The sequence below is a fragment of the Pichia membranifaciens genome, assembly GCF_001661235.1.
Source record: "Pichia membranifaciens NRRL Y-2026 unplaced genomic scaffold PICMEscaffold_2, whole genome shotgun sequence".
Classification (NCBI taxonomy): domain Eukaryota; kingdom Fungi; phylum Ascomycota; class Pichiomycetes; order Pichiales; family Pichiaceae; genus Pichia; species Pichia membranifaciens.
Window position 1 is genome coordinate 2,157,926 of NW_017566983.1, and position 25,627 is coordinate 2,183,552.

Below are 25,627 nucleotides of genomic sequence, written 5' to 3' on the forward strand. Positions count from 1 at the left end.
CTGTTTGAGCCCTTTTATTCTATCGATGGTGTTCTGCAAAAAGACATGGGTTGCAACCCTAGAAAAAAAATGTTAGTATTCTTAACTGCAGGGAAGACCTTTGCTGAAAGCAGCAAACCGCTGTTTCATGTCGTGCAGCGGCGATTGGCAAGTCAAAAACGTACCTGAAACACCCTCTGAATTTCGTAGGCACTCATCCTTAGCGGTGCGTTGGTATCAGACAGTCACTATCTGGGTACTGGAAAGCCCAAACTCCTGTTGCGTCTTTGTTCTGTGCTCCCAAGGGGTTCCCGGCCGACGGAAAGATAACCCTGGCACGTAGTGCTGATTGATTTTGTTTTTTAGCTGTACAATCAATCTGACGTTTCTCGCATTCGTTTACGTTTCACGAATTCGGGTTTTTTTTTTTTACGCATTCTTTCCAGTCGAGAAAAAATTTGTTAGTGAAAGGAAACAGAAAGGGAGGAAGAAGACGACGATGAGGAAGACGAAGCAACAGAAAGGTCGGAGTGAGAGTTGTTGAAGGGCGTTTGGGTCCAAGCGAACATTTCTCTGCAATGTCTACGACTGCTTCTGCGTCGGCCATCAATGCTGCGAACAAACTAGAGGTTCTAGTGGAGTCGTACATCTCGAAGTTAAAGAGAAGACAGGTGACGGGCTCGTACAATGTTGCGATTGCGACGTGCCAGTTTCTCATGAGGGTGACGTCGATCTCCAGGTGGAGCACGGCGAACGAGTTTATTGAGCTCATACGAGGGCTCGGGAAGCGTGTGACGGAGTCGCAGCCCCGTGAGTTCGCTGCGGGGAACATTGTTCGAAGGGTGCTAGCCATCGTGAGAGACGAGCTCAACATGACGTCGAACAAGGCGTCGAGCGACAGCGGTCCGGTGAGTGCGTCGATGTTCCAGCTCTTGGTGACGAGCCACAAGGAGAAAGACGTGGGGAACGTGAAGGTGAACGAGAAGTCTGACTTGCGGTCGGTGATCATCCAGGGCATACGAGATTTGATGGACGAGATCCAGTCTGTGCACGAGAACATCGAGTTGATGACGGTGGACTTGATCCACGACAACGAGATCTTGTTGACGCCGACGCCGGGGTCGTCGACGGTGTTGAACTTCCTCTTGAAGGCGAGTCTCAAGCGGAAGTTCACGGTGCTCATCACGGAGAACTACCCGAACGACATTGAGATCTGCCACCGGTTTGCCAAGAAGTTGGCGGACGCCAACATCGAGAGCGTGATCATCCCGGACTCGACGGTGTTTGCGGTGATGTCCCGGGTGGGGAAGGTGTTGATCGGCACGCGGTCGGTCTTTGTCAACGGCGGGTGTGTCACGGCCGCCGGGGTGGCGACGGTGTGCGAGTGTGCCAAGGAGCACCGGACGCCCGTCTTCACCGTGGCCGGGCTCTACAAGTTCTCGCCCTGCTACCCGTTCGACCGCAACTCGCTGATCGAGGTGGGCAACTCGGGCAAGGTCCTGCCCTACGAGGACAGCGACTTGGTGGGCAAGTGCGAGGTGACGAACCCGCTCTACGACTACGTCATCCCGGAGCACATCGACATCTACATCACCAACATCGGCGGCTTCTCGCCGAACTTCATATACCGGATCATCCTCGACAACTACAGCACGGACGACGTGGACTTGTCGTGACCGCCTGCGCACACCTGCGCACACCTGCGCACCACCTACAGCCCCAGCTGTCTACTAGGCATCCGTCCTCATATAGAAACAACACAAACCACCTTGGATTTACCCCACCGGAACCAGTCTCCCATTGCCTCGCTCGGCCACATGCACCCATGTGTGGTCTTGAGCTGGATGCCGCCCCATGGGGCGGCAACGGGACATAGCGACCTCTTGCGGGCTCAACTTTGAGTACGCTTGCACCACGGCATGCCAATGGTGCAAGTGTAATTATTCGAGCCTGACATCTTTGGCCACCACCGTAAACCCTGTAGCCGGCCCAACCCCCGTAGCGTACCAGCGTAGCCGGCCCACTGGCCGTCGGCGGCCGCGTCTCTGTCGCCGCGCGGTACGAGGGCGGGGCCTCACCCTGGCCTGGCCTGGCCTGACTTGGCTTGAACTGAGCTGACGAGCCGTGGGCCGTTACTCTTGCGGCCCGTCCAGCAGTCCCCTGCTCCAGGACACACGCAACAGACAAGCAAAATGGAAGGATACCTCGTTGCAGTGCTTGTGGTGCTTGTGGCGGCGGCGGCGCTGAAGAACGTGCTGTTCTCGACGGTGAGCCACGTGGACCTGGAGACGGAGATCGACCCGGAGCGGGACTCGAGCCTGGCCAAGGAGGCGCCGACGGTTGTGCGGGAGTTCACGCCGCGGCAGCTGTCGAACTACAACGGCTTCGACCTCGAGAAGATCTACATGGCTGTGAAGGGCAGCGTGTACGACGTGTCCAAGGGCAGGCAGTTCTACGGCCCCAGCGGGCCGTACTCGAACTTTGCCGGACACGACGCGTCGCGGGGGTTGGCGCTCAACTCGTTTGAGCTGGAGCACGTCCGCCGCTGGGACGAGCCCATCGACGACCTCGCCGATCTCTCCGAGCTGGAGCGCAAGAGCCTCGACAACTGGGAGGGCATGTTCAAGGGCAAGTATCCTTGTGTCGGGACGCTTGTGCCGGACCCGGACTTTGCCCCGCAGCCGCCTGCCGCCGCTGCTGCTGATATATAGACTTCCCCTCTCCCCTCTCCCCTCTCCCGTAACATGAATCTGGCAAAACGCCTGTCGCGCCGGCCGTGCGCCTGCAAAAAAATCAACACTTTTCGCCGCCCGCCACAACCCCTCCTCCCTTGGCCACGGGGCCGGCGGGCGGCGCTGCCCGCCGCCCGCCACCCAGCATGTCGTCCCCCGCCGTCCCCATCAAGCTCGACAGCCTCACCGCCAACAACCTCGGCATCTTCAACAGAATCGCCGCCCCCGCCGAGTACCCGGACCACTACATCCAGCAGTGCCGGGACAGCGGCGAGCTCTGTCGCTACGCGTACTTCGGTGAGGTCCCCGTCGGCGTGCTCGTGCTCCACACTGTCGTGAACAAGTCGCCCGTGGCGCTCAACATCGCCCTCCTCCGCGTCCTCGACGCCTATGCCGACAACCTCCACGTCGAGGCCGAGCTGGTGCGCTACGCCCTGGCCCTGTGTCCGAAGCGCCACGTTGCCGCGTGCACGGCCGTCGTCAACCGCTCCGACACGGTGCTCGTCCGCGTCCTCACAGACATGGGCTTTCTCCCGCAGACGGGGCCCGTCCCGGACGCATACCGCACGCTGTCCGTCGACGCCGCCGCCGGCGAAACCCTCTTCGTCAAGTCCGTCTAGACCGCCACGACGTCCACGCTTGTGGACGTCCAAGTGGGGGCTTCCCGGCTGCCCCGCAGCCCCTCCCTGTATAGTACTCCCCTCTACAGTTAATACACCCGGCCCCGGCCAGCCAACCGGAAAGACCCACGCTCCCGTCCGGCACGCTCCCCACCCATGCTTTGTGGGGCCCCCGCGACGGAACTCCGTCCGGCACACGAGCTGCGTTCCGATTTGTCTGGTGGCCGGGACACAGGTGTTGCAGACAAAGTCCAGACAGGGCAGGGAGGGCAGGGAAAGCAGAGAGGGGCATAGGCAGGAGAGGCAGACGGAGCTGGTGTCGCCGTGGTCGAGGGGCGTCCTTCTGTGCAGCGATGTGGAGTCTGGACATGAAGGGGTTAGAGTCTGGTTTGGGTCTGGTGAGCCAACACCAAGACACACACACACACACACCAAAGCATCCATGGAAAAGCCTTCTGCGGAAGATTGGATGGCAGGCGTGGACGACGACGTGCACGTGTCCAGCCTGTCCATCCCGGGCACACACAACTCGGGCGCCTGCTTCAGGCTGTCGGCGCCGTCTGTGCGCTGCCAGGGCGCCTCCATCGAGGAGCAGCTGGCCCACGGCGTGCGGTACCTCGACCTGCGGGTCTCGAAAGACTACATGTCCCGGGGCGAGCGGGTCGACGACTTGATCATCGTCCACGGAAAGCTCCCCGTGCGGCTCTCGGGCACGTACAAGTTCAAGAGCGTTCTGGAGGACGTGCACTGCTTCTTGCGCAAACACCCCACCGAAACCGTGCTCATATCGCTTAAGTTCGAGAACACCATGCTCAACTGGAACGGCGACAGCGACGAGTTCGCCAAGGTGCTCTTCCAGCGCTACATCGCCCACAGCAGAGACCGCTGGTACCTCTCGGACAAGATCCCCACCCTCAAGTACTGCCGCGGCAAGGCCGTGCTGCTCCGCCGCTTCCCCGTCCTCGAGAACGGCGTCTACAAGCGTTTCGGCATTCCCTGCACGTGGAACTCCTCCTCGCCCATCTACAACGACCCGCACGTCTGCGTGCAGGACTACTTCGAGGTCAAGACCCCGGCGGACCTCGACAAAAAGTCGAAGCTCATCAAAAGCATGATGGCCAAGGCCCAAGACCACCACCACCACCGCCGCCGACAGCACCCCCCGCACCAGCCCGACAGCATCGGCGGCAGCGACTCCTCCGCCGCAGCAGCCTCGTCCTCTCTTTTCTCCTCCAGCTCGGAGTCATCAAGCACCCTCTCCTCGTCTCCTCCATGTCTGACCTCTCCGTCCTGCACTTCTTCGGCAATGGTGCCATCGGGCTCCTCCTCTTCCTCCGCCGCAAAAAACGCAAAACGGCGGAAAGACAGCACTGCAAGTGCTGAGCCCTGGGCACCAAAACTATTCATCAACTTCTGTTCCGGCGCTAGCGTCTTCAGCAAGCAGTTCTGGCCGTCCAACGTTGAAAAAATGTTGCGCAAGCACAACCTAGACAAACACTACGGCAAGGGCTGCGGTATCGTCGTGCTCGACTTCGCCGAAAGGGACGACTGGAAATTAGTCGACAAGTTGTTTCGCGTAAACTTCACATAATATGTATCAATACTACCTGTCTAATAATGCACTAATGATTAATCAAATCCTACATGTTGGTAAAAAGACAACCTAAATTGTTAATGAGCTAAAAGCTGCTCTTCAAAAACTTCAAAAATAATCGTCACAGACAGGATTCGAACCTGCGCGGGCAGAACCCACCGCCTTAGCAGGGCGGCTCCTTAACCACTCGGACACTGGGACAATTTACAAACTAGAAAAACAAAAGCCCCGTCATCATGTAAGAGTGTAATGTCTAAATAAAATGCAAATCGCTTTGGAGGGCCTGTGTTGTTGCTTGTTCTTAATTTTTATTGTACAGATTTCATTTCAGACAATTAATTCCACAAGCTTGTATACTATTTGCGTACGTAATCAATCATCGTCCTTTAAGTACATTTTGTTGTAACATTATATTATTATTAATAATATTATTATAGGATATAAAACGTGATAAAAGGCACCTTGCCGTTCAACAGCTGAGACGGAAGCTAAATCTAAAGAGTAAAAAATAAAAAACCAATACGGCCGCAATAACGACCAAACAACAATCTAATAAACCAAAAAAGAATCATAAAACTTCTATTATATCATAAATGTCAGTGAACTCTTCAACAACATAATACATTTCCCTACCTGTGTACTTTTTCTTGTCGATAATGTCTTTGTTTTTCAACGCTTGAGAACGGTTGAGATATATTACACATCCTTTCAACTTCAGATTGGCATATGTTTTATTGAACAGCTTGAGCAACCTGAAGTACTCTAATGATATGGCTCTCTCCCCAGTCAATATGATGAACTTTTCGTTGCAATGTAACTTTTTAGTAACTAGCATATGCTTCAGAGTCTGGAGATTTTGGAAGTCATTGATCTTGTTACCGAACACAGATTTATATTTCAGGACATTCAAATGCTGTAATGGGTTGTCCTTCTTGTTGTTTATCTTTTTCAACAGATTCATGTAGTCTAAAGACGGAATGAATCCCAGCTCATTGTCTTTGATGATGGTAATATCGTTTCTTTCGTTCAAGTTCTCAATGTTTCTGAGTTTGCCAAATATCTTCTCATCATATTTCACGTTGATGTACAACGAGCTGATTATCTTTCTAACCATGAACGAATCTTTAACAAATGAGTTCACTTTCTGTGTTGCCGTTTTTGAATCTTTCACAAACTGTAAATATATATTCTTTACGATTTCCCTCAAACCCCTTTCAATCTGGAGTTTACTTAAATTTTCTTGTCTGCCTTGTAACAATCTATCCATTTCATTGTTCCATGCTACCTTCACGGTCTCATACGGTGCGTTTTCCGCTATTTCCGGGACTCGTGCTATGATGAGCTTATATATTGTCTCACAAAGGCTTATATTTTCGTACAACAACTTATCATGTATGAGAATGTGACATGGCCTTTGCTGGATGATCGGGTTCACATTCAACCAGTTTGTCGATATCCAATCCTTGATCAAGTTATCAAATTCGCTTTTTGCTTGCAAGGAGGTTTTGCTCAAATTCGATGTAGCAAATTCGGGGGTCCAGTGGATTCCCTGATATTCTTGTTCACTTGAAAGCTTTTTGTTCAGTTCATCCCTTCGGCGCAGCATCGACTTGGGCACCTTGTTATTATTAGGATGTGCAGATTTCAAGATCTTCGGCTGCTGGTATATTCCGGTCACCGTATCCTTAGGGTGTGGGTGATTTCTAATTTCTGAGTTATACCTGACTCTGGAAGGCTCAAATTTTGTCTCCTTCGTTTTAGTGACATGGTGTTCATTTCTGAGATGCAGCAACTTGCTTTTCATGTTCTCTAGCACTGTATCACCAGAACTGCCAACTTTTACCATCTGAAGAGGTAATGTAGGTCTTAACATGTCGGATACAGCCAACTAGCTTGAAAGTATGAGCGTTTCAGAGTCTGTCGTAATCAAAATCAGGCTCTAGATGGCAAAGGCGTATCCAGAACCGTCGGTGGATGAACGAAGCCTGAAGATCCCAGCTGTAGCCGAGGAACAAAATAAAAGGGCCTCGGACCGGCTTGGACGAAAAATTGCGCACCCTGAAGCCAGCACGCTCTTCACGCACCTACACTTGTGAATGAATTTACGGACAGTGATGAATGATTCATGGGTTTGAGATATATATAGAGGTTATTATGTAGTAAACTAAGGCATATGGATATAAACAGAATCATTCGAGTTTATTATCTCTTCTCTTAGAGTCCTTTAATTTGGTCAATTGGGTGATAACCAAATCTAAAGCAAGTGCTTCGTTCTTACCCTGTAAATCTTGGATATCTCTGTTTCTGATGTTGACAGACTTTTCGGTAGCTTCTTGTTCACCGACAATGAAGATAAAGTTGTATTTTTGGACTTGACCATTTCTGACCTTCTTTTGTAAGGTGTTACCGGTGACATCGACGTCGGCGAAGAAACCAGCATCGTGTAATTTTTGTCTGACTTCTTCAGCGTACTCGATATATTTGACACCAACTGGAACAACAAGAACTTGTCTTGGAGATAACCAGAATGGCCATTTACCTGCAAAATGTTCCGTCAAGATAGCAGTCATTCTTTCGACAGAACCTAAGATGGCTCTGTGAATCATGACAGGTCTAGCGCTAGCAGCTGAATCATCCTTTGCCTTGAACTCTAATTCAAATCTATTTGGCAACTGGAAATCCAACTGAATCGTGGCACACTGGTGCCATCTTTTCAAAGCATCTGAAATCGTGATATCGATCTTAGGACCGTAGAAGGCACCGTCACCTGCATTAAGCTCCCATGCACCTCCCCATTGATTCAATGCGCTTTCTAATTTAGCTTCTGCGGCATTCCACGTTTCCAAGTCACCGAGGTACTTTTCAGGTCTGGTTGACAATTCCATCTTGAATTCAAAACCAAAGATACCGTAGACGTGCTTCAAGAACTCAAGGATACTTGTGATTTCGTCACCGATTTGATCTTGGGTACAGAAAATATGGGCATCATCTTGTTGGAATCTTCTAACTCTGGTTAAACCTGACAATGCACCGGAAAACTCGTTTCTGTGAAGAACACCGAAATCGGCAACTCTCCATGGCAACTCTCTGTAAGATCTTTCTCTAGATTTGAACATCACACAGTGACCTGGACAGTTCATAGGCTTCAAACCGAATTTCTCTTTTTCAACGTCGAATGTGAACATGTTCTCCTTATAGTTCGCCCAATGTCCGGAGGTTTCCCACAATTTGGAGTTGTACATGTTTGGAGTAATGACTTCTTGGTAACCTCTAATTTGGTACTGTTCTCTCATCATGGAAACAAGGGTGTTGTAAATTCTGGCACCATGTGGTAACCAGAAACAAGAGCCTGGAGACATCTCGTGGAAAAAGAACAAATCTTGCTCTCTACCGATCTTACGATGGTCTCTTGAAGCTGCCTCTTCCAAGAACTTCATGTAATCCTTCATAGCTTGCTTGTCGGGGAAGGAGACGCCGTAAACTCTCTGTAAAGAGTCGTTAGCTGCGTCACCCAAGAAGTAAGACGCAGAGTTCTTCAAAACTTTGAAGGTCTTGATTCTACCAGTGTGTGGCACGTGAGGTCCTCTACACAAGTCGATCAATGGACCACATCTGTAAACGGTGGAAGAGGTGCCATCTGGAATCTTGCTCTTAATCAATTCTTGCTTGTACTTGTTGTAGTTGAACATTTCGAGCAACTCCTCCTTGGTCATGACCAGTCTTTCGAAAGGCTGCTTTTCCTTGATAGCCTTTTGACAAGCGGTTTCGATGTTGTTGAAGTCGGCCTGGGACACGACAGTCTCACCGTTATCGATGGCCATGTCGTAGAAGAACCCGTCCTCAGTTGGAGGACCGAAACACAAGTGAGCACCGAAATGGCATTCACATCCTTCACCCAAAACGTGGGCAGAGGAATGCCAGAAAACGGCCTTACCTTCAGGATGCTCAAAGTCCAAGAATTCAAGCTTAGAGTCCTTTTCCAATGGTCTTTCCAAATCCCACAATTCACCATCGACCTTGGAAATCACTTGTCTGTCTGCAAAGGACTTGCCGATCTCCTTAGCAATGTCCAATGGAGACGTTTCCCACGAGGTGGCAGCTTTCACAGTACCGTCCTTCAACTCGACACTGATGGCCTTTCTTTCCTGCGCAGCGATCTCTGCATCTCTCTTTGCCTTGATTTCTTCAAAGATCTTGATTCTGTGGTCAATAAACGCTGGCTGAGGAGTTAAGAAGACCGGTCTGCTGGACTCTCCCTCCTTAGCTGCCTTCTCCTTCTTTCCCTTCTTTGGAGCCGCTTGCTTCTGAACAGGAGCCTCTTTTTTGATAGAAAGGTCTTCGACCTTCTTTTCAATTTGTTCTGTAGACATCGCTTCGCTGGTATACGGAGTGGAACCTTTCCGACTATGCAGACTGGCCAGAGCCCGCTGCTGAGTCATATCTTTGTCATCCATTGATCCTTCTTTACCCCCCGTCAACATGAGAAGCTCGCGTCCTCCCAGCAGTTCGGTAACATTACCCAGACGTGGCGGTGAAAAAAAAATCCTCTCACCGGGTAACTTTAGGCGGAAATGTCAACGGTTTGAGCACGTGACAGACACTAGCTATTTTTTTGGCTTTTTTCATGTTATTGCACAATTTTTCATGCACACTGGATAAGAAAGAGCCTTTAAGGCAAGGAAAAGACGACAAAGCAAGAACGAATCCCGACTCCAAGACTCTGCAACAGCACCGCAGAGATAAAGCAAGGTTAAATACAGCGGCATGCGTGAAGAAGCTCGGATGATCGAAGACGGAGACGCCGATTCGTACGGCGATGCTCTCAGTAGAACAATCAACGATGAAGACAAACTCGAGAGATTAGAACGGAACTTGCAGAAGGCGAAAGACCTGAACGACGTCGGCGACGGAAAGACGGAGGAGGCAGTGCAGAAGGCTGAGCAGCAGAAGAAGAAGAGCAAGTCTGCGATGGGGAACGAGGAAAACGGGGTCGTGTATGCTCCCAGCATCGACGAGGTGACAGCGGATAACGATCACTTGGCGAATTTGAGAGGTGAGGGCCGTTACTTCGGCGTCACAGACCCGGATGCGAACCAGCCGGTGTGTTCCAATTGTCACCGGAGGGGACACAAGCGTGCCCACTGTAAAGTAGTGGTTTGCCACGCTTGCGGTAAGGTTGATGATCACTACGAGACGCAGTGTCCCAACTCAATGGTGTGCTCGAACTGCGGGGAGAAGGGCCATTTCCGCAATAACTGTCCCTCAAAAAGAAACCAGACGTACTGTGTGGAGTGTGACTCAAGGAATCACTCCTCCGAGAGATGCCCTTCAATCTGGAGAAGTTACGTCCTCAGGCCAGCGGACAAGAACGCCAAGGTCGCCTATCCGTCTGCCAAGATTTTCTGCTACAACTGCGCCACCAAGGGTCACTATGGCGACGACTGTCGACAAATGAGAGTCTCGAAGACCCCTAATATCAACGGGTCAGCATTCAGCGGAGACAATCTACCAAAAGTATTGGTTTCCCAGTACAGAAACATGCTGAACAGAGAGTCACAGAGTTACACTGGTGATAACAGCAGAAAGCGGAAATTTGATGCCACAGCCAGCACCAACTACAACTACGCTCCACCACCATACCCCAGGTTCAACAGAGATAGTAATAACAACAACAACAGTAATAATAATGGTAACAACAACAGAAACAATTACAGCTCCAACTTACCTAGAGGACCAAAAAGGCCAAGCAAAGTAGGTTACATCCCTCCGAGAAACAACAACCAAAATCAAGGACGAAATAATGGCTACAGCAATAACTATAACAACAACAAAGGTAACCAGAACTCCCAAACCTCTCGAACATCCTACCTAAACAACAGCAACAACAACAACAACAACAACAACAACAGAGGCTCAGACTACAACCGGAATTCTTACAATAGACGATATTAGTGGGCGATAACGATAATTATGCGATATTTCCGTCATGAATCTATGTATGAGTATGAATAGATGTATATAAGTTTTAAATATATGTAGACAAAATCCTCCGAATAGTTCTGTCACTAGCTGTGTTGCTGCTCTAAACGTTTCAGGATTTCAAATCTCACTTCAGCTAGAGTCTTCATCTTGCCTTGTTTTTTTCCGTGCAAGCCGCCAAACAGTGGGTCAAGGGCTAACGCAAGCTTTCTGTCCATCGACAGCATCTCATTGTATGCTTGTGTGGTAGCATCCATGATGGGGTCCTCGACAGTGTCTTCAAGTTTCGTCTGTTTTCCATTAACCATAAGAATATAAATTACACGAGACAGAAATCTACGGAGAAATACAAAGCGCTGCTACTTGTGAACAGCGAATTTGCAGTCCTTCAGAACTTCCACCGCTGACTCTGAGCACTTTGAAGAGGCAGTGGGCAAGATGACCACTCAGTGCTATGGAATGTTCTATGATAAAGCGTAAAGTTAACGTGTCTTTTTAAATTATACAAGCTCTATGTGGCGATCACAAAACTAAAAGCTGTCCTTTCCACCAGAAAGCTTACTCACGTTGTGGTGGATTTCTGCAAACTCATTCGTAAGTTCAACATACAATTTGAACTCTTCCTGTAGCGTATTTATCACCATCTCCAAACCTCCTCTTCCCTCGGGAGTAGCAGGTACATTGGAGTTGTCTAAGTCGTTGACACAATTCTCCACCTCTTGCAGTATGAGCTCATATCTTTCGATTTTATCTTTAAAGTCTTCGATCTTTTCAATATAATACGAGTTTAGTACTGCCGTGATATTTATCGATGTATTCTTGTCAGTTTGGCCCTGCTTCTGTTGTTGCTGTTGTTGCTGATGCGGGCTTTCAGTCCTGTTACCGCTGACACCAATGATCACTTTTGAAGATCCTTGCACCTGCCCTTGGTCATTATTCGAGTTAGACATTGGATTAGTTAACTGGAGAAAAACTTTTATCAATTTTTCAACCCAGTCGTTGAAGCTTTCTAAAGTTTTGCTTTTGAAGCTTTCAACAAACTTCAGATCTGCAGTCAACGCCTGATTTGTCGAAGCATAAGTCTTTTCTAGATAGCTGATATCTCTCGGAACACTGATTATAAGCTCTTGGTGCTCCGACTTTTGGTTTTTCAAGTACTCTGCAATCGAGACCTGTGTTTGGATATACTCGTCTAATTGCTTCAACTCTTCCTGTACGGGAGCCGGAAGGTCTGCAACCTTGGTCATTGCAGTGAGTTGAGGAAGCTGGTTTTGCTGCTGTTGCTGCTGTTGCTGTTGACCAAGCATTCCCGATGTATTGCCTCCAAAAAGGGACCCACCGGTTGCCAAGGTTTGAGGTTTGGCTCCGAAGGAAAACTGGTTAGAAGCATTGTTGTTTCCGAATAGCGAGTTTCCTGGCGTTGATCCAGTATTATTTCCAAACAACCCTCCGGAAGTGCCCCCTGCATTCAAAGAGTTATTATTGTTGTTATTATTACCAAAAAGACCGCCTGCTGAAGGAGCAGATGTAGTTGTCAAAGATTTGTTTCCAAACAATCCCCCCCCTTGCGAAACAGAATTGTTAGAGCCAAAACTGAAGCCCCCCGAACCAGTTGTATTATTGTTGTTATTGCCGGTGTTGTTGTTGTTGTTACCGAAGGCAAATCCCGTGGTTGCTCCAGTAGCCGGCTTTGAACCGAAAAGGCCTCCTGAAGTCCCAGTGGTCGAATTGTTGTTGTTGGCGGCAGGTCCACTATTACCTCCAAAGGAAAACCCCGTGGTACCGCTACCTGTGGCGGCATTATTATTATTATTATTGTTGTTGTTGCCACCACCAAATAAACTTGTACCAGTCGTGTTTGAATTGCTATTGGCTGTGTTGCCAAAACTGAAACCACTGGTAGTAGCAGGTTTGGCTCCAAACCCCGACTGGGACATGGAGGAGGAGCCTGGATTGGCATTTCCGTTTGCTCCAAAACTGAAGCCCCCGCTAGGCTTGTTGGCACTTAGACCAAAGCCTGATGTCGTGTTTGTATTTGTTGCATTGTTGGTATTACCTCCAAAGGAAAAGCCTGTGTTGGGCTTGCTTTGGCCAAGAGAAAAGCCAGAGCCGCCGGAAGAAGTACCACCAAACATACTAAAGAGCTATATACTCTGGAAGAGGAATATGTAGTCTATCGAGTAGGCCCAACTGATTCCCGTTGTGGATCTAGCATGCAGTTTGTCGCAAAATAGTGGAAGACAGTTGAACTTGTGAAATTCATGAAGGGCACGAGGAAAAACCTGAGAAAATCTGGTGCACGGAGGGTTGCCGAAGGACGGCCATCTGAGTTCGTTCTCTTTCGTTTCTCGACATGAGAGGGTGACTTTGAACTTGTTCACCCTCTGCTCGTCGGGTTTCATTTTGATACGTATACGGGTTCCAGATAGAGACAACTACTCTTTTGCACTCTAACTTTCTCACACCGATTCGGAACACCAAAAATGGGTATGTTACATTACATGCGAGTTATTTGCCTTGTGGCCTCTTCAGACAGAAGCGTTACTAGCCTCGTGTCTCACCAATGGCGAACAATGCCTGCCCTGCTAGTTAATTCATCCAAAAGTGTCTAGTACTAACATGATATCTCATATGCATTTTACTTCCTTTTATTTACACAGGTATTCCTAAGTTTTTCAGATTAATTTCTGAGAGATGGCCGTTGATTACACAGGAAATCACGGTTGAGCAAGAAGTCGAATATGACAATCTCTATTTGGACATGAACTCGATCTTGCATAATTGCTCTCACTCAAATGATGGTGAGATTAGTCGGTTGACAGAGGAGCAGATATTTGGGGCGATTTTTGCATACATTGATTATCTATTTAATCTGATTAAACCTCAAAAGGTCTTCTATATGGCTATTGATGGTGTTGCTCCGAGAGCTAAAATGAACCAACAGAGAGCAAGAAGATTCAGATCTGCAGTTGAAGCAGAAGAACTTCTTAAAAAGGCGATAAAATCGGGCGAGCCGCTTCCAAAAGAACCAGCCTTTGATACCAACGCTATCACCCCTGGTACGCCATTCATGGCTAGGGTAACTGAAAACTTAAAATTTTACATCAATCAAAAAGTTTCTCATGACAAGCATTGGCAAGATATTGAAATTATATTGTCAGGCCATGAAGTTCCGGGTGAAGGTGAACATAAGATCATGGAATACATCAGAGTCCAAAAAGCACAGCCAGGATACAATGCCGACACAAGACATTGTGTTTACGGTTTGGATGCTGATTTAATCGTCCTTGGTATGGTTGCTCATGAACCACATTTTTCTCTTCTTAGAGAAGAAGTGACCTTTGGTCGTAATAAGAAGCAAATAACAGACGTTAGTGATCAGACGTTTTTCTTGTTACATATAAGTTTGGTTAGAGATTACCTCGAAGAGGAGTTCAGCACCCTCGGCGATGAGATCTCTTTTGAATATGATTTTGAAAGAATTCTTGATGATTTCGTGTTGATTCTTTACGTCATTGGAAATGATTTCTTGCCAAACTTACCAGACTTGCATTTGAACAAAGGTGCATTCCCATTGTTACTTCATACATTCAAGGAGGCAATGAGACGTACAGATGGATACTTGAATGAAAAGGGTAAGATTAACTTGAAGCGGTTATCTACCTGGCTGGATATTCTATCCATTTTTGAGTTGGAAAACTTTGAAGAAGGTGCAATTGACGTTGAGTGGTTCAATAAACAACTTGACAATGTTTCAAGGAAGGGTGAAAGAAAGAGAGAGAGACAAGGTAAGGAGTTATTGTTGAGACAACAAAAGAAAATGGTTGGATTAATAGGTAACTGGATTTTAAAAGTTTATCATGAAGATTTCAAGATCAAAGAGTTTCATCTTGATGATTCAAAAATACCTGAGTTATCATTGCCTTCAGACTTTTTTGAAAGCGAATTGAATTTATCATTCATCAGAAAATTTGCCCTTGACTTAGGCTTATTTATTGTTCATAATAAGACTTCAAACACATACACAGCTAAATTGGACATAGATGGTATCAACCCTGATGAAACAACAGACGAATACACTGAAAGGCTCGTTGAAATAAAGCAATGTGTTAGAAAGTATCAGAGCAGTGTTATTGTTGAAGATGAAGAATTGCTTCACTCAGAGGAAGACCTTTATAATGAGAAATTTGAGAACTGGAAGGACAAGTATTATAAAGACAAGCTTGGGTTTTCAATTCATGACAAAGAGTCTCTTACCGAAATGACTGAAAACTATATTGAAGGTCTACAGTGGGTCCTTAACTACTATTATACAGGTATTTGCTCTTGGCCTTGGTATTATAAGTACCATTACGCACCAAGAATCTCAGATCTTTCAACAGGGTTGAATGCCAAGATTAAATTTGAACTTGGTAAACCGTTTACTCCGTTTGAGCAATTGATGAGTGTTTTACCTGCAAGATCAAAAGAGTTGATTCCTGTTTGCTATAGACATTTAATGACTGATGAAGACTCTCCGATTATTGATTTCTATCCAAATGACTGTGAAGTTGATAAGAATGGTAAAACAGCTTCTTGGGAAGCTGTTGTTTTGCTATCCTTTGTCGATGAAAATAGACTCAAATCAGCTATGGCTCCGTTGTATTCAAAGTTGACTTTGGAAGAAAGACAAAGAAATAGTTTTGGTTACAATCTGATTTACAATTTCAACCCACAAATTCAAACTCTAATTAAGTCCCCATTGCCTTCGGCATTCCCTGATTTTGAGTCTCACGCAACAGAGCGTGAGTACACTCTACCATCTATGGAGGGGAAACATTTTATTATTGGATTGTTGGACGGTGTGAAAACCGGTGTTCATATGATGGCAGGCTTCCCAACTTTGAAATCAATTCCACACACTGCAAAACTTACAAACGCTAATTTGGTTGTTTTCCAGCAACCTACAAGATCAGAATCAATGGTCTTGACTTTGGAAAATGAATTCGAAAATATCTCCCCCGAACAGTTTGCGCAACTTTATTGCGATAAAATTGTTTATGCTAATTGGCCTTATTTGAGAGAATACAAGGTAGTTTATGTGACTGACTCTTTGATGAGATATGAGAAATCTAGAATCAGCGGCGGTAAAGTTGTTTCTTCACCATTAGAAGGTTATGAGATTTCTGATTATAATAAGAATGTGGGGGACATTGTTTATTCCATGCACAATAAAGTTGGATTACACTTTACCACAAAGGATATAGCAGACGAAATTATTGTTGGTAATGAAAAACCTTCCAAGAAAAAGAACGATAAATCTGAACCAATTGACGGTTTAGTGTACGCAAAAAAAGTTATTGGTGTTACACCTAACAACAACGGCAAGTTGATTAAAGTATTCTCTGACAAAATTGAATGCTTCCCAATACAGCTTGTTGTTTCTTCCATTGAGAATGCTGATGCTAGATTTGAAGAAAAAGATCCAGTTCCTCTTTCCGAGGAGTACCCATCAGGAACCCCTATTATCTTTTTAGGGAAAACTGCGTATGGCACTCCAGCTGTTGTAATTGGAACTGAGGGTAACACACTTGCTATTCAATTTTCTAAGCAAGAAACTCCAGAACCTTCTTATGGTTTGGATGCTGCAAAAGTTGAACATGACAGTATTGTTTTTAGGTCTGCTTTTGATACCTCTAAAATACTTGGTATTAAGGGTTACGTATTATCAAAAATCACTTCGAACTATATGATTTTTGACACAAATAATAAGAAAATCAATGTTGGTTTAGGCTTGAAGTTTGAAGGTAAAGGTATCAAAACTTTAGGTTACACCAAGAAGAATGGGAGATATTGGGAGTACAGTGATCTGGCTATCATTTTGATCCGTGATTACATGCAACAATTTTCAAAGCTTCTTTCTGCTTTGCAGAGCTACCAAAGCAATAACATTCCTAAAGCTACTGAGTTATTCCCTCACATGAATGAGGATCAAATTTCCGAAATATTGAGAAATGTTAAAAACTACCTTCTCAATAAGAAGGAAGGCTTAACTCAAGTTACCTTGAGTAGTGACTCTATGTCTAAATCTTCGATATCGAAAATTGAAGATCAGATTATCCACTATTCACAAACACCTCAGCCTGTAAAGACTTTCAAAGTGAAGAACATTCCAAGATTTGCGGTTCTCAACCCATCTGTTCCGGTTCTAAGATTGAAGCAACAACAATTCAGATTAGGTGATCGTGTTTTATATGTTTTAGTTTCTGGTAAGGTGCCACTATTCTCCAAGGGTACTGTTGTTGGTTTTAGGTCTTCAGAAACTTCTGTCTCTGTCCACGTTGTTTTCGATCTACCGATTTTGACTGGTAACAGATTCAATGGCAGATTGAAAACTCAACGTGGTCTTTCAGTCGACTCATCATCTTTGTTGAACATTTCCCTGAAACAATTTTTCTATGTCCCAAAGACTGGCAAACCTTTGTCAAACAAGACAAATAATACAAAGAAGGTTGAACAACGGAAGGAACAACGGAAGGAACAGAACAAGGAGAAAGAACTGAAGAAGGAAACCAAAAAGGAATTATTGTCTGTGATTTCTGGGAAAAAGCCGGCTGGGGAAGAAAATAGCTCCGAAGCAAAGGCAGCCGCTGAACCAGCACAACCCCCAACTCCGTTAGCTTCGAGTACCAGCAATGGTAATGATGCTAAGCGATTGTTGGATATGCTAGTGGGCAATGTCTCTGCGTCCCAAGCTTCCAACGGAAATGTTCCACAACCAACCTTTGGCGGATTCCCAGGTGCATTTGTTCCTCCAAATGGCATGAATGGTGGCTTTGTTCCTTCGATGATGCCATATCCGATGCCTATGATGCCTCCAAACGCCATGTATCCTTACATGCCGAACCCTCAGGCTCCTCAGGTACCTCAGGTACCTCAAAATGCTCACTCGCAGCATCCTGGTCCTGTTAGAGTAGATGTTGAAGGTTCTGCGCAAGTTTTGAATATTTTGAAGAACGGTAACGAGGAGAAGAACGGAGATTTTTCTGCGGAGCAAACCAGATCGAACGGTTCGGGCAGCAGAGGAGGCAACGGTGGCGCCAATAGGGGAAGTTTCAGAGGAAACCATAGGGGCGGCCCGAGAGGCGGCTTCAGAGGCCACCACAGAGGTAATGGCCGTGGTTCTTTTAGAGGATCCAGAAAGGAAGACCAGGTGAGCGGGAACTAAACGGCGCCAAAGGCGAACCTTTCCTCATCTCTCTTTCTTTCGTTGGTGTTTTATTATCTTTTTTTCTTGTTTTCGAATTGTATCTTATGCTTTTGTGCTATTTTTATTTGTATAATACAATGATTCTACTATTTTTTTGATGATATAATAATTATATGAAACTCTATTTTTTGTTTACCTGGGCGTCGTGCCATTTTTGTTCGAATCCGTTACCTCTAACAATTCCGTCCCAGCGCCAGCCCGGCTTCGTGTTGAATCGGTTCAGCGGGTACTGACCGACATTTCTGTATAGCTTCCTTCCTGTGATGCTGACAAACTGTTTTTCCAGCTCCTCCTCGTGTTTGCCGATGACCCCCTTATCGAACAGCAACGCCGGGTCCTCGGATTTGATAGCCTCCTTTTGGGCCTTGACCAAGCCTTCGTCCTTCTCGTACACGTTGATTCCCTCATTTCGGACTTGTTGCAAACGCTCCTGCATCTTTCTCTCCTTTGCAGCTCCTGCTTCGTCTCTATTCAGCTGCTCGATGCGCCTTCTCCGCTCTCTGTCGTCCTCTGCCCGTTTCCCGTTCTCACGGGCATCTCTCACCTCGGCGTCGGTCAGTTTTCTTCCCGAGGCGTCACGGTGGACAGTGGTATGCATCCGATCGCCAAGCTTCTTCAGACCTTGCAACTCTTTCCGCATCCTCTCCTCCTTGCGTGCGAGCTCTGCCGCTATCTCCTCCTGACTCTGCAAACCACCCTCTTTCCTTTTGGTACTCGCTGCCGCATCGTGCATCTTGGGAACCGCAACTTCAGCGTTCGTTTCCACGCTGACCCATCGTCCTAAACTCTCAGGCGTCTCTTCAGCCTTCTTTATCTTCTTGCTTGGGCCTGCTTCGGCACCGTCCTTGCCGTCTTCACGTTCTCTCGGCACTGGCTTGTCACTCCTTGCATCTTCCCGTAAAACCTTCACCTCCTTCCGCTTTCGCTTCTTTTCGCCGCTGTAATTCTTCGCTATGTAATCTTCAAGAGAAGCAGCCATGTTTGAGTCATTCACTGTGCTCTCTAGGTTTGTTTTCCCCTCCTGAACGGCCCTCCTGTCTCTTCTTTCCGTCTTCCAGAAGGATTGAACTTTTCATTTCGCCGTCGATCGCCTCTTTCCGCTCGAAAGCCGCGATTTCCCTGCCGCCAGCCGCTGTTGCGGGAACAAGGAAAGAACAGGGGTGGACTTGAGGATCACGGACGGCCTGCAAGAAGAGAGGACAAGCAGTAAGCGTAGCTCAGAAAGATAGAAAAAGCATTTTTTGCCAGCGGTAAAAGCCGAAATAGACGAAGACAAAATGAGCTTTGAGGATTGGAGAAGAATAGACGTGGACAAGTACGACCCAGACTACCAGTACACTCCGGATGAGCTTCCAGAGGAGAAGGCCGGGGCTACGGCCGCCGACATGCAAGCACTGACACAGACGTTGCGTGGCTTGATACAACGGATGGAAATTGCGCAAGCGTTTGCCACTGCCATTGAGTACGCTCCGTACGGGGCAGCGGAAGAAGTACGAGTCTCGTTTTTGAAGGCCGTGTTTGAGATTTTTGTGAGCGTGAAGATGAACGACGTTGCCGGGATCACCAAGCAGCTGGACCTGGACACGCTGGACACCGTTGTCAAGTTTTTGTACACGCTCATGGGAAAGGACTGGGCGCTGAAACAGTCTGGGTTGCTCCTTGTTTGGCTCGACAAGATTGTCGAACAAGTCGGCGAAGGCCCAATCATACGGTACTTGAGCGATCCATACAAGCTCTAAGGGTCCGCCTTCCACACTACTTTCCGGACACTGTTTCTGTAGTGATATTTTTCTATAGCCATGTATTTCTGTGACATTTTCTCCGAGAAAACCCCAGTAAATCCGACCAAGGCGGAAGACAAGACAGAGGCTTGAAGGTTTACCGCGCCAAGTGTCGTTTTGGTGCACGCTTTGTCTGTCACAGGTGCTATGATGATGAAGGCTCTCCGAGATGAGCTGCGTAGAATCCTACTGTACTAGCGTCGGACTACCCGGAAGACTTGCATCTGCACAACCAATACGCATACGCATCTGAAATGGCGAGAAAGAAGAGTAGCAAGGGGAAGGCAAAGAAGGATGCCATGCCAAAAACCGGTGCAGAAAACAGTATAGAGAGAAAGAACGTTGACGAACTGGACATGAATTGGACTCCAGCTGAGCTTGACAAGGCCGAAGACCGCTCGGATAACGAAGCTCCGGAAGACGTAGATGGAGAGGCTGACGAAAATGGAGAGAAAGAAGAAGAGGAGAAAAAGGAGGAAGAAAAAGAGACTGACGGACGTGGAGATGGTAATGGTGACGAAGAGACTCTGTCGAGTGAGGCGCAAGCCCCTGTGCCTGGTGAAATAGCGCAGGATAGAGGTGAGGAAGTTGAAGATACACGTGAATCTGACAAAGAGGATGTGGGTGCTGAAGAAGAGGACAAAAAGCAAAGAGAGGAGAAAGCCGAAGGAGACGGTGAAGGAGACAGTGAAGGAGAAGGAGAAGAAGAAAAAGATGAAGAAGAACACAACGACTCCACCGCTAATAGGTTTGTCATTGTCGATTCGGAAGACGAAGAGGAATTTGAAAAGGAAGATATACTACAGAATGAGAAGATCAAGGACGATGTGATAGAGAAGTCAACAGTAAAACCTGAATCTGATAGTCTGCTTAACAAGCCAACCGAACCTGAAGCTAAATCTGCGAGTGAAGAGCTTCCTGAAACTCCATCAATAGTTATTACACCCCAAGAAGAGCCGAGGGAAACTCCATTAGTGACAACCGAAGATACAAAAATGGAAAAGGAAAGCAAGGTAGAAATCGGACAGCAGCCTTACGACCCCGAAGGTGGACAAATCGCCAGTCATGAATCTAGAAGTTCTGCCGAACCTCGCGATCTTGCATTCATAACCCCTACCCCACTTTACAGGTACATTGAAAACAAGGAAACACGAGACAAGATGAAAAGTTTAACGTCCAACTTTGTGTTTGGCCTGGCAGTCGTCGATTTCGACCATATCAAGGGTCCGGAACTGACATATTGGCTGGATGATGAAGTAATTTCGGCACAAGACGAGGGTCAGTCAGATAAAAGCATTCAAGGGTTGCTGCAGCAGAAAATCAGACATTATTCCAAGATTTGGCCGTACCTAGCGTTTCAAGCATTGCCCGATGGTGTGCACATGTACGGGGAGACATTTACCCAATTCACTCTCTGCTATGACGAGTTGAAAAAAACCGATGTCGAACTAGACTTTGACCTCGTCGACCTTGTCTTCGATGACGAGGCACCAAAAGCAAAGACTGGCATTGGTGCTAAAGTGGAACAAAGCGACGTAGGTGCAGGTGCAGATGCAGAAGCGGAAGCGGACGCAGATGTTAGTGTGAAAACAGAGACAGATGCGAATGGAAATTTTGTCAACGTTGACTTCACCAAAACTGAGCAGGCGACTGGAGATGAAACATCATTAGAAAAGTCGAGGACCAGGCCGGTGGTTGAGATGGAAGACCCCAACCAGGGCGTGATCACACTATTTGGTTGTGCGTGTATCAGACAACTGGATACTGCGTTGCTGAAAAACATCGACAAGACTCATTTGAAACGTAGCGTTGTTCAGAAATCTGTGATACTTCTTACCAGGTCTCCGCTTCCTATTCAGCTACGCGAGAAGTTGAGTATAATCACCCAAAGCTGGTTTGAGCAGCGTGATTTCAGCGACCGTGAAATATTGAAGGCTTTGTACGTCCATGTTTCGAGCACGTACAACCAAAATGGGTACTTGATTGAGGACGACGATCTTTATGAGGTGAACAACAATAACAACAGCAATAGCACAGTGGAAGACAGTTGCAAGATTATCAAAGAAAGTGACTTCTATATGGGGTTGAACTTTCAAGAGGTTGTTCGGAAGCTGCGTAGGCAACTACTGGTTATTTTCAAATGCCTGGTTTTAGGGAAATCTCGGATTCTCTTCTTTTCGAAGGACTTAAACGCGCTATCGAACACCCAGTATTGTTTGATTGGACTTATATCCAACCTACTTTTGAACTTGTCCGACAGTGGGTACCCATTGAGTGACAACTTTCTTCACGAAGAGAAGATGACGAGCCAGTCGCTGAAAAGTTCCGACCGGGCGTCAATATTGAGGTTTTTGGGGCTTCCGTTGAGGATCTTTGGGTTTGGCTCCTTTTTCCAGCCGTATCTGACGTTGCAGCAACTCTCCTACATCACGAACATCAACACAAAGAGCTTTGTTGTTGGGTCGAGCAACGACATCATTCTGGAGCACAAGAAAGACTGGTTTGACGTTATTATTCATTTGGATGAGAAGGAGTCGGGGCTTTTTGGAAGCGGTGGATGCAAAGTTGAGATTCTGAACAAGTCCTTGAAGGACAAGGTTGGGTTGACATGGGATGACAAGAAGTTCATTGATTACATCATCCACTCTGTTGACACACACTATCTACAGGATGCGAAGGAGAGGCCTGAGGAGCAGGAAGGGGAAGAGAAGGAGAAGGCAGACGAGGAGAAGCACGACGCCGGATCCGCCACGACGGCTACGACCAGCAGCGCTGCCGGCAGCGGCGAGCACCGGAGCACCCGAGAACAGATCAAGTCCAAGACGGTGAACTCGAACCTGTCGATTGACAACGGGGTTTACAAGGGCGGCGACGACTTCATCCGGAGCCAGTTCGAGGACTACCTGATTGGGTTTTTGAGCTGCGTCAAGTACCACGACTTTTTGCGGCGGCAGGCGACGAGGGAGAAGGAGAAGGAGGTTGTGGAGCAGCTGCGGCTGGACACGTTTGACAACGACATCGCCAGGTTTGGTGCCCGCTGGGTGGAGGAGTTCCGCCGCAGCCAGGTGTACGAGCACTGGAACGAGATCACCGAGAACGAGCTCTTCAACTTCTTCGAGCCCAGACACGTCGGCAAGGACATCGGCAAGGACGACGCTGCAGAGTACCAGTTCAAGGGAGGCGACGTCTTCAAGAGCTGGATCAGCAGGTGGAAGGAGGCCGGACGATCCCCGGCCCCCAGCCCCGGTCCTGGTTCTGGCGCTGGCGACGCCGAAACAGGCAAGGTAGCCCACGCAGACTCGGCAGATAGGGGAGATAAGCGAGATAAGGGAGATAAGGGCGGCGCCGGGGAGGGTGCGGATAAGGCGCACGAAGGTAGGGGCGCCGACCCCGCTGCCGCCGCCGCTGCGACGGTGAAGACGACGATGAACACCTTTGGCCGGGACGTGGGGCTCTTCTTCCGCAAGATCGGAGACAACACCAGCCAGCGTCTCTACAGCAGCAACCCCAGCACCGATAAGGACGCCCCCGCCGAGGAGCATAAACAGCCGGAGGACGTTCCGGCGAGGGCCAAGCCCTGCGCCGAGGCTGACGCGGCCGAAAGGGGCAACGCAGCCGACACCGAGGGTGCCCCAGGATCCGGCCTCGAGAGCCGGCTTCGGGGGCTGTTCCAGTGGGGGAAGTAGCAGCACCGCTGGCGCCAGGCCTCTCTCTGTACATACACACCTGCAGCAGCGGGACATAGATACACACACACGTAACACAGATGCAGCACACACCGTAGTTCGCCCGGCCCCGCTGTGGCGGGAGCGCTTATCTCTGCTGCCCGCCCGGAAAGCCGGCACACACGCAAAGGTCCCTCGCTCGCGGGGCAGGGCGGTTGGCCCGGCTGCAAACAGGCTGGGGCGGGGACGGGCAGCACAGATAAGACGCAGAGACGGAGCAGCCAGACAGCCAGGGGTCGACCGGTGTGGAGTAGACCCCGGCAGACAGGCAGACAGGCAGCCCCCCGGGCCCCCGGCCCCCCCGCGGTCGCCCGAGGCACGAAGCAGAATAGGCGGGGGTGCAGACGTCTCGCCATCTCTCTCTTATCTCGAGGAACGCTCGGGCCCTCTTCACTGCCCCATCGCTATCTCCCGCCTGCTGCTGCTGTGGTTTTCTCCTCCACCACAGTTTCGTGTGCCCGAGCTCTGGGCTCCTCCGTCGCCCTCGGGTGTGCACACGCCCTTCTTTCTTGTGCTGCTCTTGCAGAATCGCCTCTGCTCTCGGCCTGTCCACCCGGCCTCCAGCCCTCTCCCCGACAGACAGACTTGTAGCGGGAAACAGATCAAGCGTCCGCCGCCTCCCCATTTACGTTACCACCGCCCCGACGCCCCGACGCCCCGACGCCCCGACGCCCACACGCACACACGCCCCGCAAACAGACCACAGGATGCCACGAGCAAAGAAACAGAGCAACAGCAAGCACCAGTTCGACGGCACAGACAAACACCGGTACCCGAACAACTACCCCGTGCACGAGTACAGCGCCCGGCTGGTCGGGCTGATGGACGAGGCGCACGCAAGCAGCCAGCGGGTCCGCATGGACGCCATCAACAAGAACCAGTACAACACGACGCTCCCCGTGGACGACTCGTCGCCCGACCAGGCCATCCACCCGTCCTTCACGATGGGCGCCGTCGCCTGCGAAGGCGTGCAGAGCCACCCGGCAAGAGACTTCGTGACGGTCTACGAGTACAAGCTGGGCAACCACGTGATCCTCTGGGACTACGTCATTGGATGGGTGTACATCACGTCCATCTGGAAGGCCGTGGGGAACTACAAGGCAGACGTGTTGAAGTTGGTGTCGACGTCGCCGGAGATCAAGAACAAGGTGTACAAGACCAAGGGCGGCTGCTTGAAGGTGCAGGGCACGTGGATCCAGTACGACGTGGCGAAGCAGCTAGCGGCGAGGTTCTGCTGGCCCATCCGCTTTGCGCTCGTGCCGCTCTTCGGCTGCGACTTTGTCGACCTGTGCTTGCACGCCGGCCAGCCCGGCTACGGCCTCTTCCAGTTGGCGGTGTCCGAGAAGGACTTGAACAAGAAGAAGCGCAGAAAGAGAAAGCTCAGCCTCAAGGGCACCGACACGCCTGCCGCCGGTCTTGCCGCCGGGCCCGCCGCCAGCGCCAAGAGAGACCGGGCGGTTTTCTCCGACGCCGACGACGAGGACGACGCCGACTCCAGCGACGACACCCTCCGCAAGCGCAGAAGCACGCCCGCCACGGGGACACACCCAAAGGGCGCCCCTGCCGAGCGCCGCCAGCACGCCTACTCGAGTCCCCAGCTCGACACCCCGTTCCACTCCCCAACCTCGCTGTCCCCCTACTCCGGACAGCCCCTGTTCCCCGCCAGGGACTCCAAGCCCACCTCCGCCTCCGCCGCCAGCTCCGCCGCCAACTCCGCCGCCAACTCCGCCTCCTCCTCCTTCTCCCTCTCCTCATCCACCTCCCTCGGCTCCTACCACCACTACACGCCGTCGGCCCCCGCAGACCTCCTCGTCTCCCCCTACTCGGGCAAGCTCTACCGCAGCGCCAGCATCCGCAGCGCCAGCATCAGCACCACCAGCGGCACCCGGGACGCCGTCCTCATGTTCCCGAAGCTCAGCGTCTCCGCCGCTGCTGACGACAACTACAAGTTCAGGTTCCACGGCCCCG

The 25,627-nt window shown here is 49.1% G+C and overlaps 12 protein-coding genes and 1 non-coding gene across 13 annotated transcripts; 8 read left to right on the forward strand and 5 right to left on the reverse strand.

Annotated features, from left to right (window-relative positions):
- Positions 1 to 481: 481 nt before the first annotated feature.
- PICMEDRAFT_15895 (hypothetical protein) lies at positions 482 to 2,021 on the forward strand. The gene has a single exon (XM_019161009.1). It carries the CDS (start codon positions 852 to 854, stop codon positions 1,653 to 1,655), a length of 804 nt encoding a protein of 267 aa, XP_019019162.1. The 5' UTR covers positions 482 to 851; the 3' UTR covers positions 1,656 to 2,021.
- PICMEDRAFT_15896 (hypothetical protein) lies at positions 2,000 to 2,829 on the forward strand. The gene has a single exon (XM_019161010.1). The coding sequence runs from the start codon at positions 2,172 to 2,174 to the stop codon at positions 2,688 to 2,690; it is 519 nt and encodes a 172-aa protein (XP_019019163.1). The 5' UTR covers positions 2,000 to 2,171; the 3' UTR covers positions 2,691 to 2,829.
- An 8-nt stretch (positions 2,830 to 2,837) lies between these two features.
- On the forward strand, positions 2,838 to 3,485 carry PICMEDRAFT_15897 (hypothetical protein). Its single transcript, XM_019161011.1, has one exon. The coding sequence runs from the start codon at positions 2,858 to 2,860 to the stop codon at positions 3,329 to 3,331; it is 474 nt and encodes a 157-aa protein (XP_019019164.1). The 5' UTR covers positions 2,838 to 2,857; the 3' UTR covers positions 3,332 to 3,485.
- A 19-nt stretch (positions 3,486 to 3,504) lies between these two features.
- On the forward strand, positions 3,505 to 4,975 carry PICMEDRAFT_15898 (hypothetical protein). Its single transcript, XM_019161012.1, has one exon. The coding sequence runs from the start codon at positions 3,774 to 3,776 to the stop codon at positions 4,920 to 4,922; it is 1,149 nt and encodes a 382-aa protein (XP_019019165.1). The 5' UTR covers positions 3,505 to 3,773; the 3' UTR covers positions 4,923 to 4,975.
- A 69-nt stretch (positions 4,976 to 5,044) lies between these two features.
- PICMEDRAFT_t60 lies at positions 5,045 to 5,126 on the reverse strand. Its single transcript has one exon. It is a non-coding gene; the product is annotated as a tRNA-Ser (tRNA).
- Positions 5,127 to 5,360: 234 nt separating this feature from the next.
- PICMEDRAFT_15899 (hypothetical protein) lies at positions 5,361 to 6,856 on the reverse strand. Its single transcript, XM_019161013.1, has one exon. The coding sequence runs from the start codon at positions 6,796 to 6,798 to the stop codon at positions 5,494 to 5,496; it is 1,305 nt and encodes a 434-aa protein (XP_019019166.1). The 5' UTR covers positions 6,799 to 6,856; the 3' UTR covers positions 5,361 to 5,493.
- A 258-nt stretch (positions 6,857 to 7,114) lies between these two features.
- On the reverse strand, positions 7,115 to 9,295 carry PICMEDRAFT_72051 (hypothetical protein; the record flags this gene model as incomplete). Its single annotated transcript, XM_019164084.1, has 1 exon — positions 7,115 to 9,295. The coding sequence occupies one exon, from the start codon at positions 9,293 to 9,295 to the stop codon at positions 7,115 to 7,117; it is 2,181 nt and encodes a 726-aa protein (XP_019019167.1).
- A 643-nt stretch (positions 9,296 to 9,938) lies between these two features.
- PICMEDRAFT_21572 (hypothetical protein) lies at positions 9,939 to 10,478 on the forward strand (the record flags this gene model as incomplete). The annotated part of the gene is made up of 1 exon (XM_019162210.1): positions 9,939 to 10,478. A coding segment is annotated over one exon (540 nt), but the record flags the coding sequence as incomplete, so codon positions are not given.
- Positions 10,479 to 11,434: 956 nt separating this feature from the next.
- Positions 11,435 to 13,039, reverse strand: PICMEDRAFT_72053 (hypothetical protein; the record flags this gene model as incomplete). Its single annotated transcript, XM_019164085.1, has 1 exon — positions 11,435 to 13,039. The coding sequence occupies one exon, from the start codon at positions 13,037 to 13,039 to the stop codon at positions 11,435 to 11,437; it is 1,605 nt and encodes a 534-aa protein (XP_019019169.1).
- A 5,153-nt stretch (positions 13,040 to 18,192) lies between these two features.
- On the reverse strand, positions 18,193 to 19,189 carry PICMEDRAFT_122823 (hypothetical protein). The gene has a single exon (XM_019159905.1). It carries the CDS (start codon positions 19,130 to 19,132, stop codon positions 18,275 to 18,277), a length of 858 nt encoding a protein of 285 aa, XP_019019170.1. The 5' UTR covers positions 19,133 to 19,189; the 3' UTR covers positions 18,193 to 18,274.
- A 241-nt stretch (positions 19,190 to 19,430) lies between these two features.
- On the forward strand, positions 19,431 to 19,892 carry PICMEDRAFT_31350 (hypothetical protein; the record flags this gene model as incomplete). The annotated part of the gene is made up of 1 exon (XM_019162695.1): positions 19,431 to 19,892. The coding sequence occupies one exon, from the start codon at positions 19,431 to 19,433 to the stop codon at positions 19,890 to 19,892; it is 462 nt and encodes a 153-aa protein (XP_019019171.1).
- A 213-nt stretch (positions 19,893 to 20,105) lies between these two features.
- On the forward strand, positions 20,106 to 23,758 carry PICMEDRAFT_15903 (hypothetical protein). The gene has a single exon (XM_019161014.1). The coding sequence runs from the start codon at positions 20,189 to 20,191 to the stop codon at positions 23,618 to 23,620; it is 3,432 nt and encodes a 1,143-aa protein (XP_019019172.1). The 5' UTR covers positions 20,106 to 20,188; the 3' UTR covers positions 23,621 to 23,758.
- An 845-nt stretch (positions 23,759 to 24,603) lies between these two features.
- On the forward strand, positions 24,604 to 24,930 carry PICMEDRAFT_31792 (hypothetical protein; the record flags this gene model as incomplete). The annotated part of the gene is made up of 1 exon (XM_019162722.1): positions 24,604 to 24,930. A coding segment is annotated over one exon (327 nt), but the record flags the coding sequence as incomplete, so codon positions are not given.
- Positions 24,931 to 25,627: the final 697 nt, after the last annotated feature.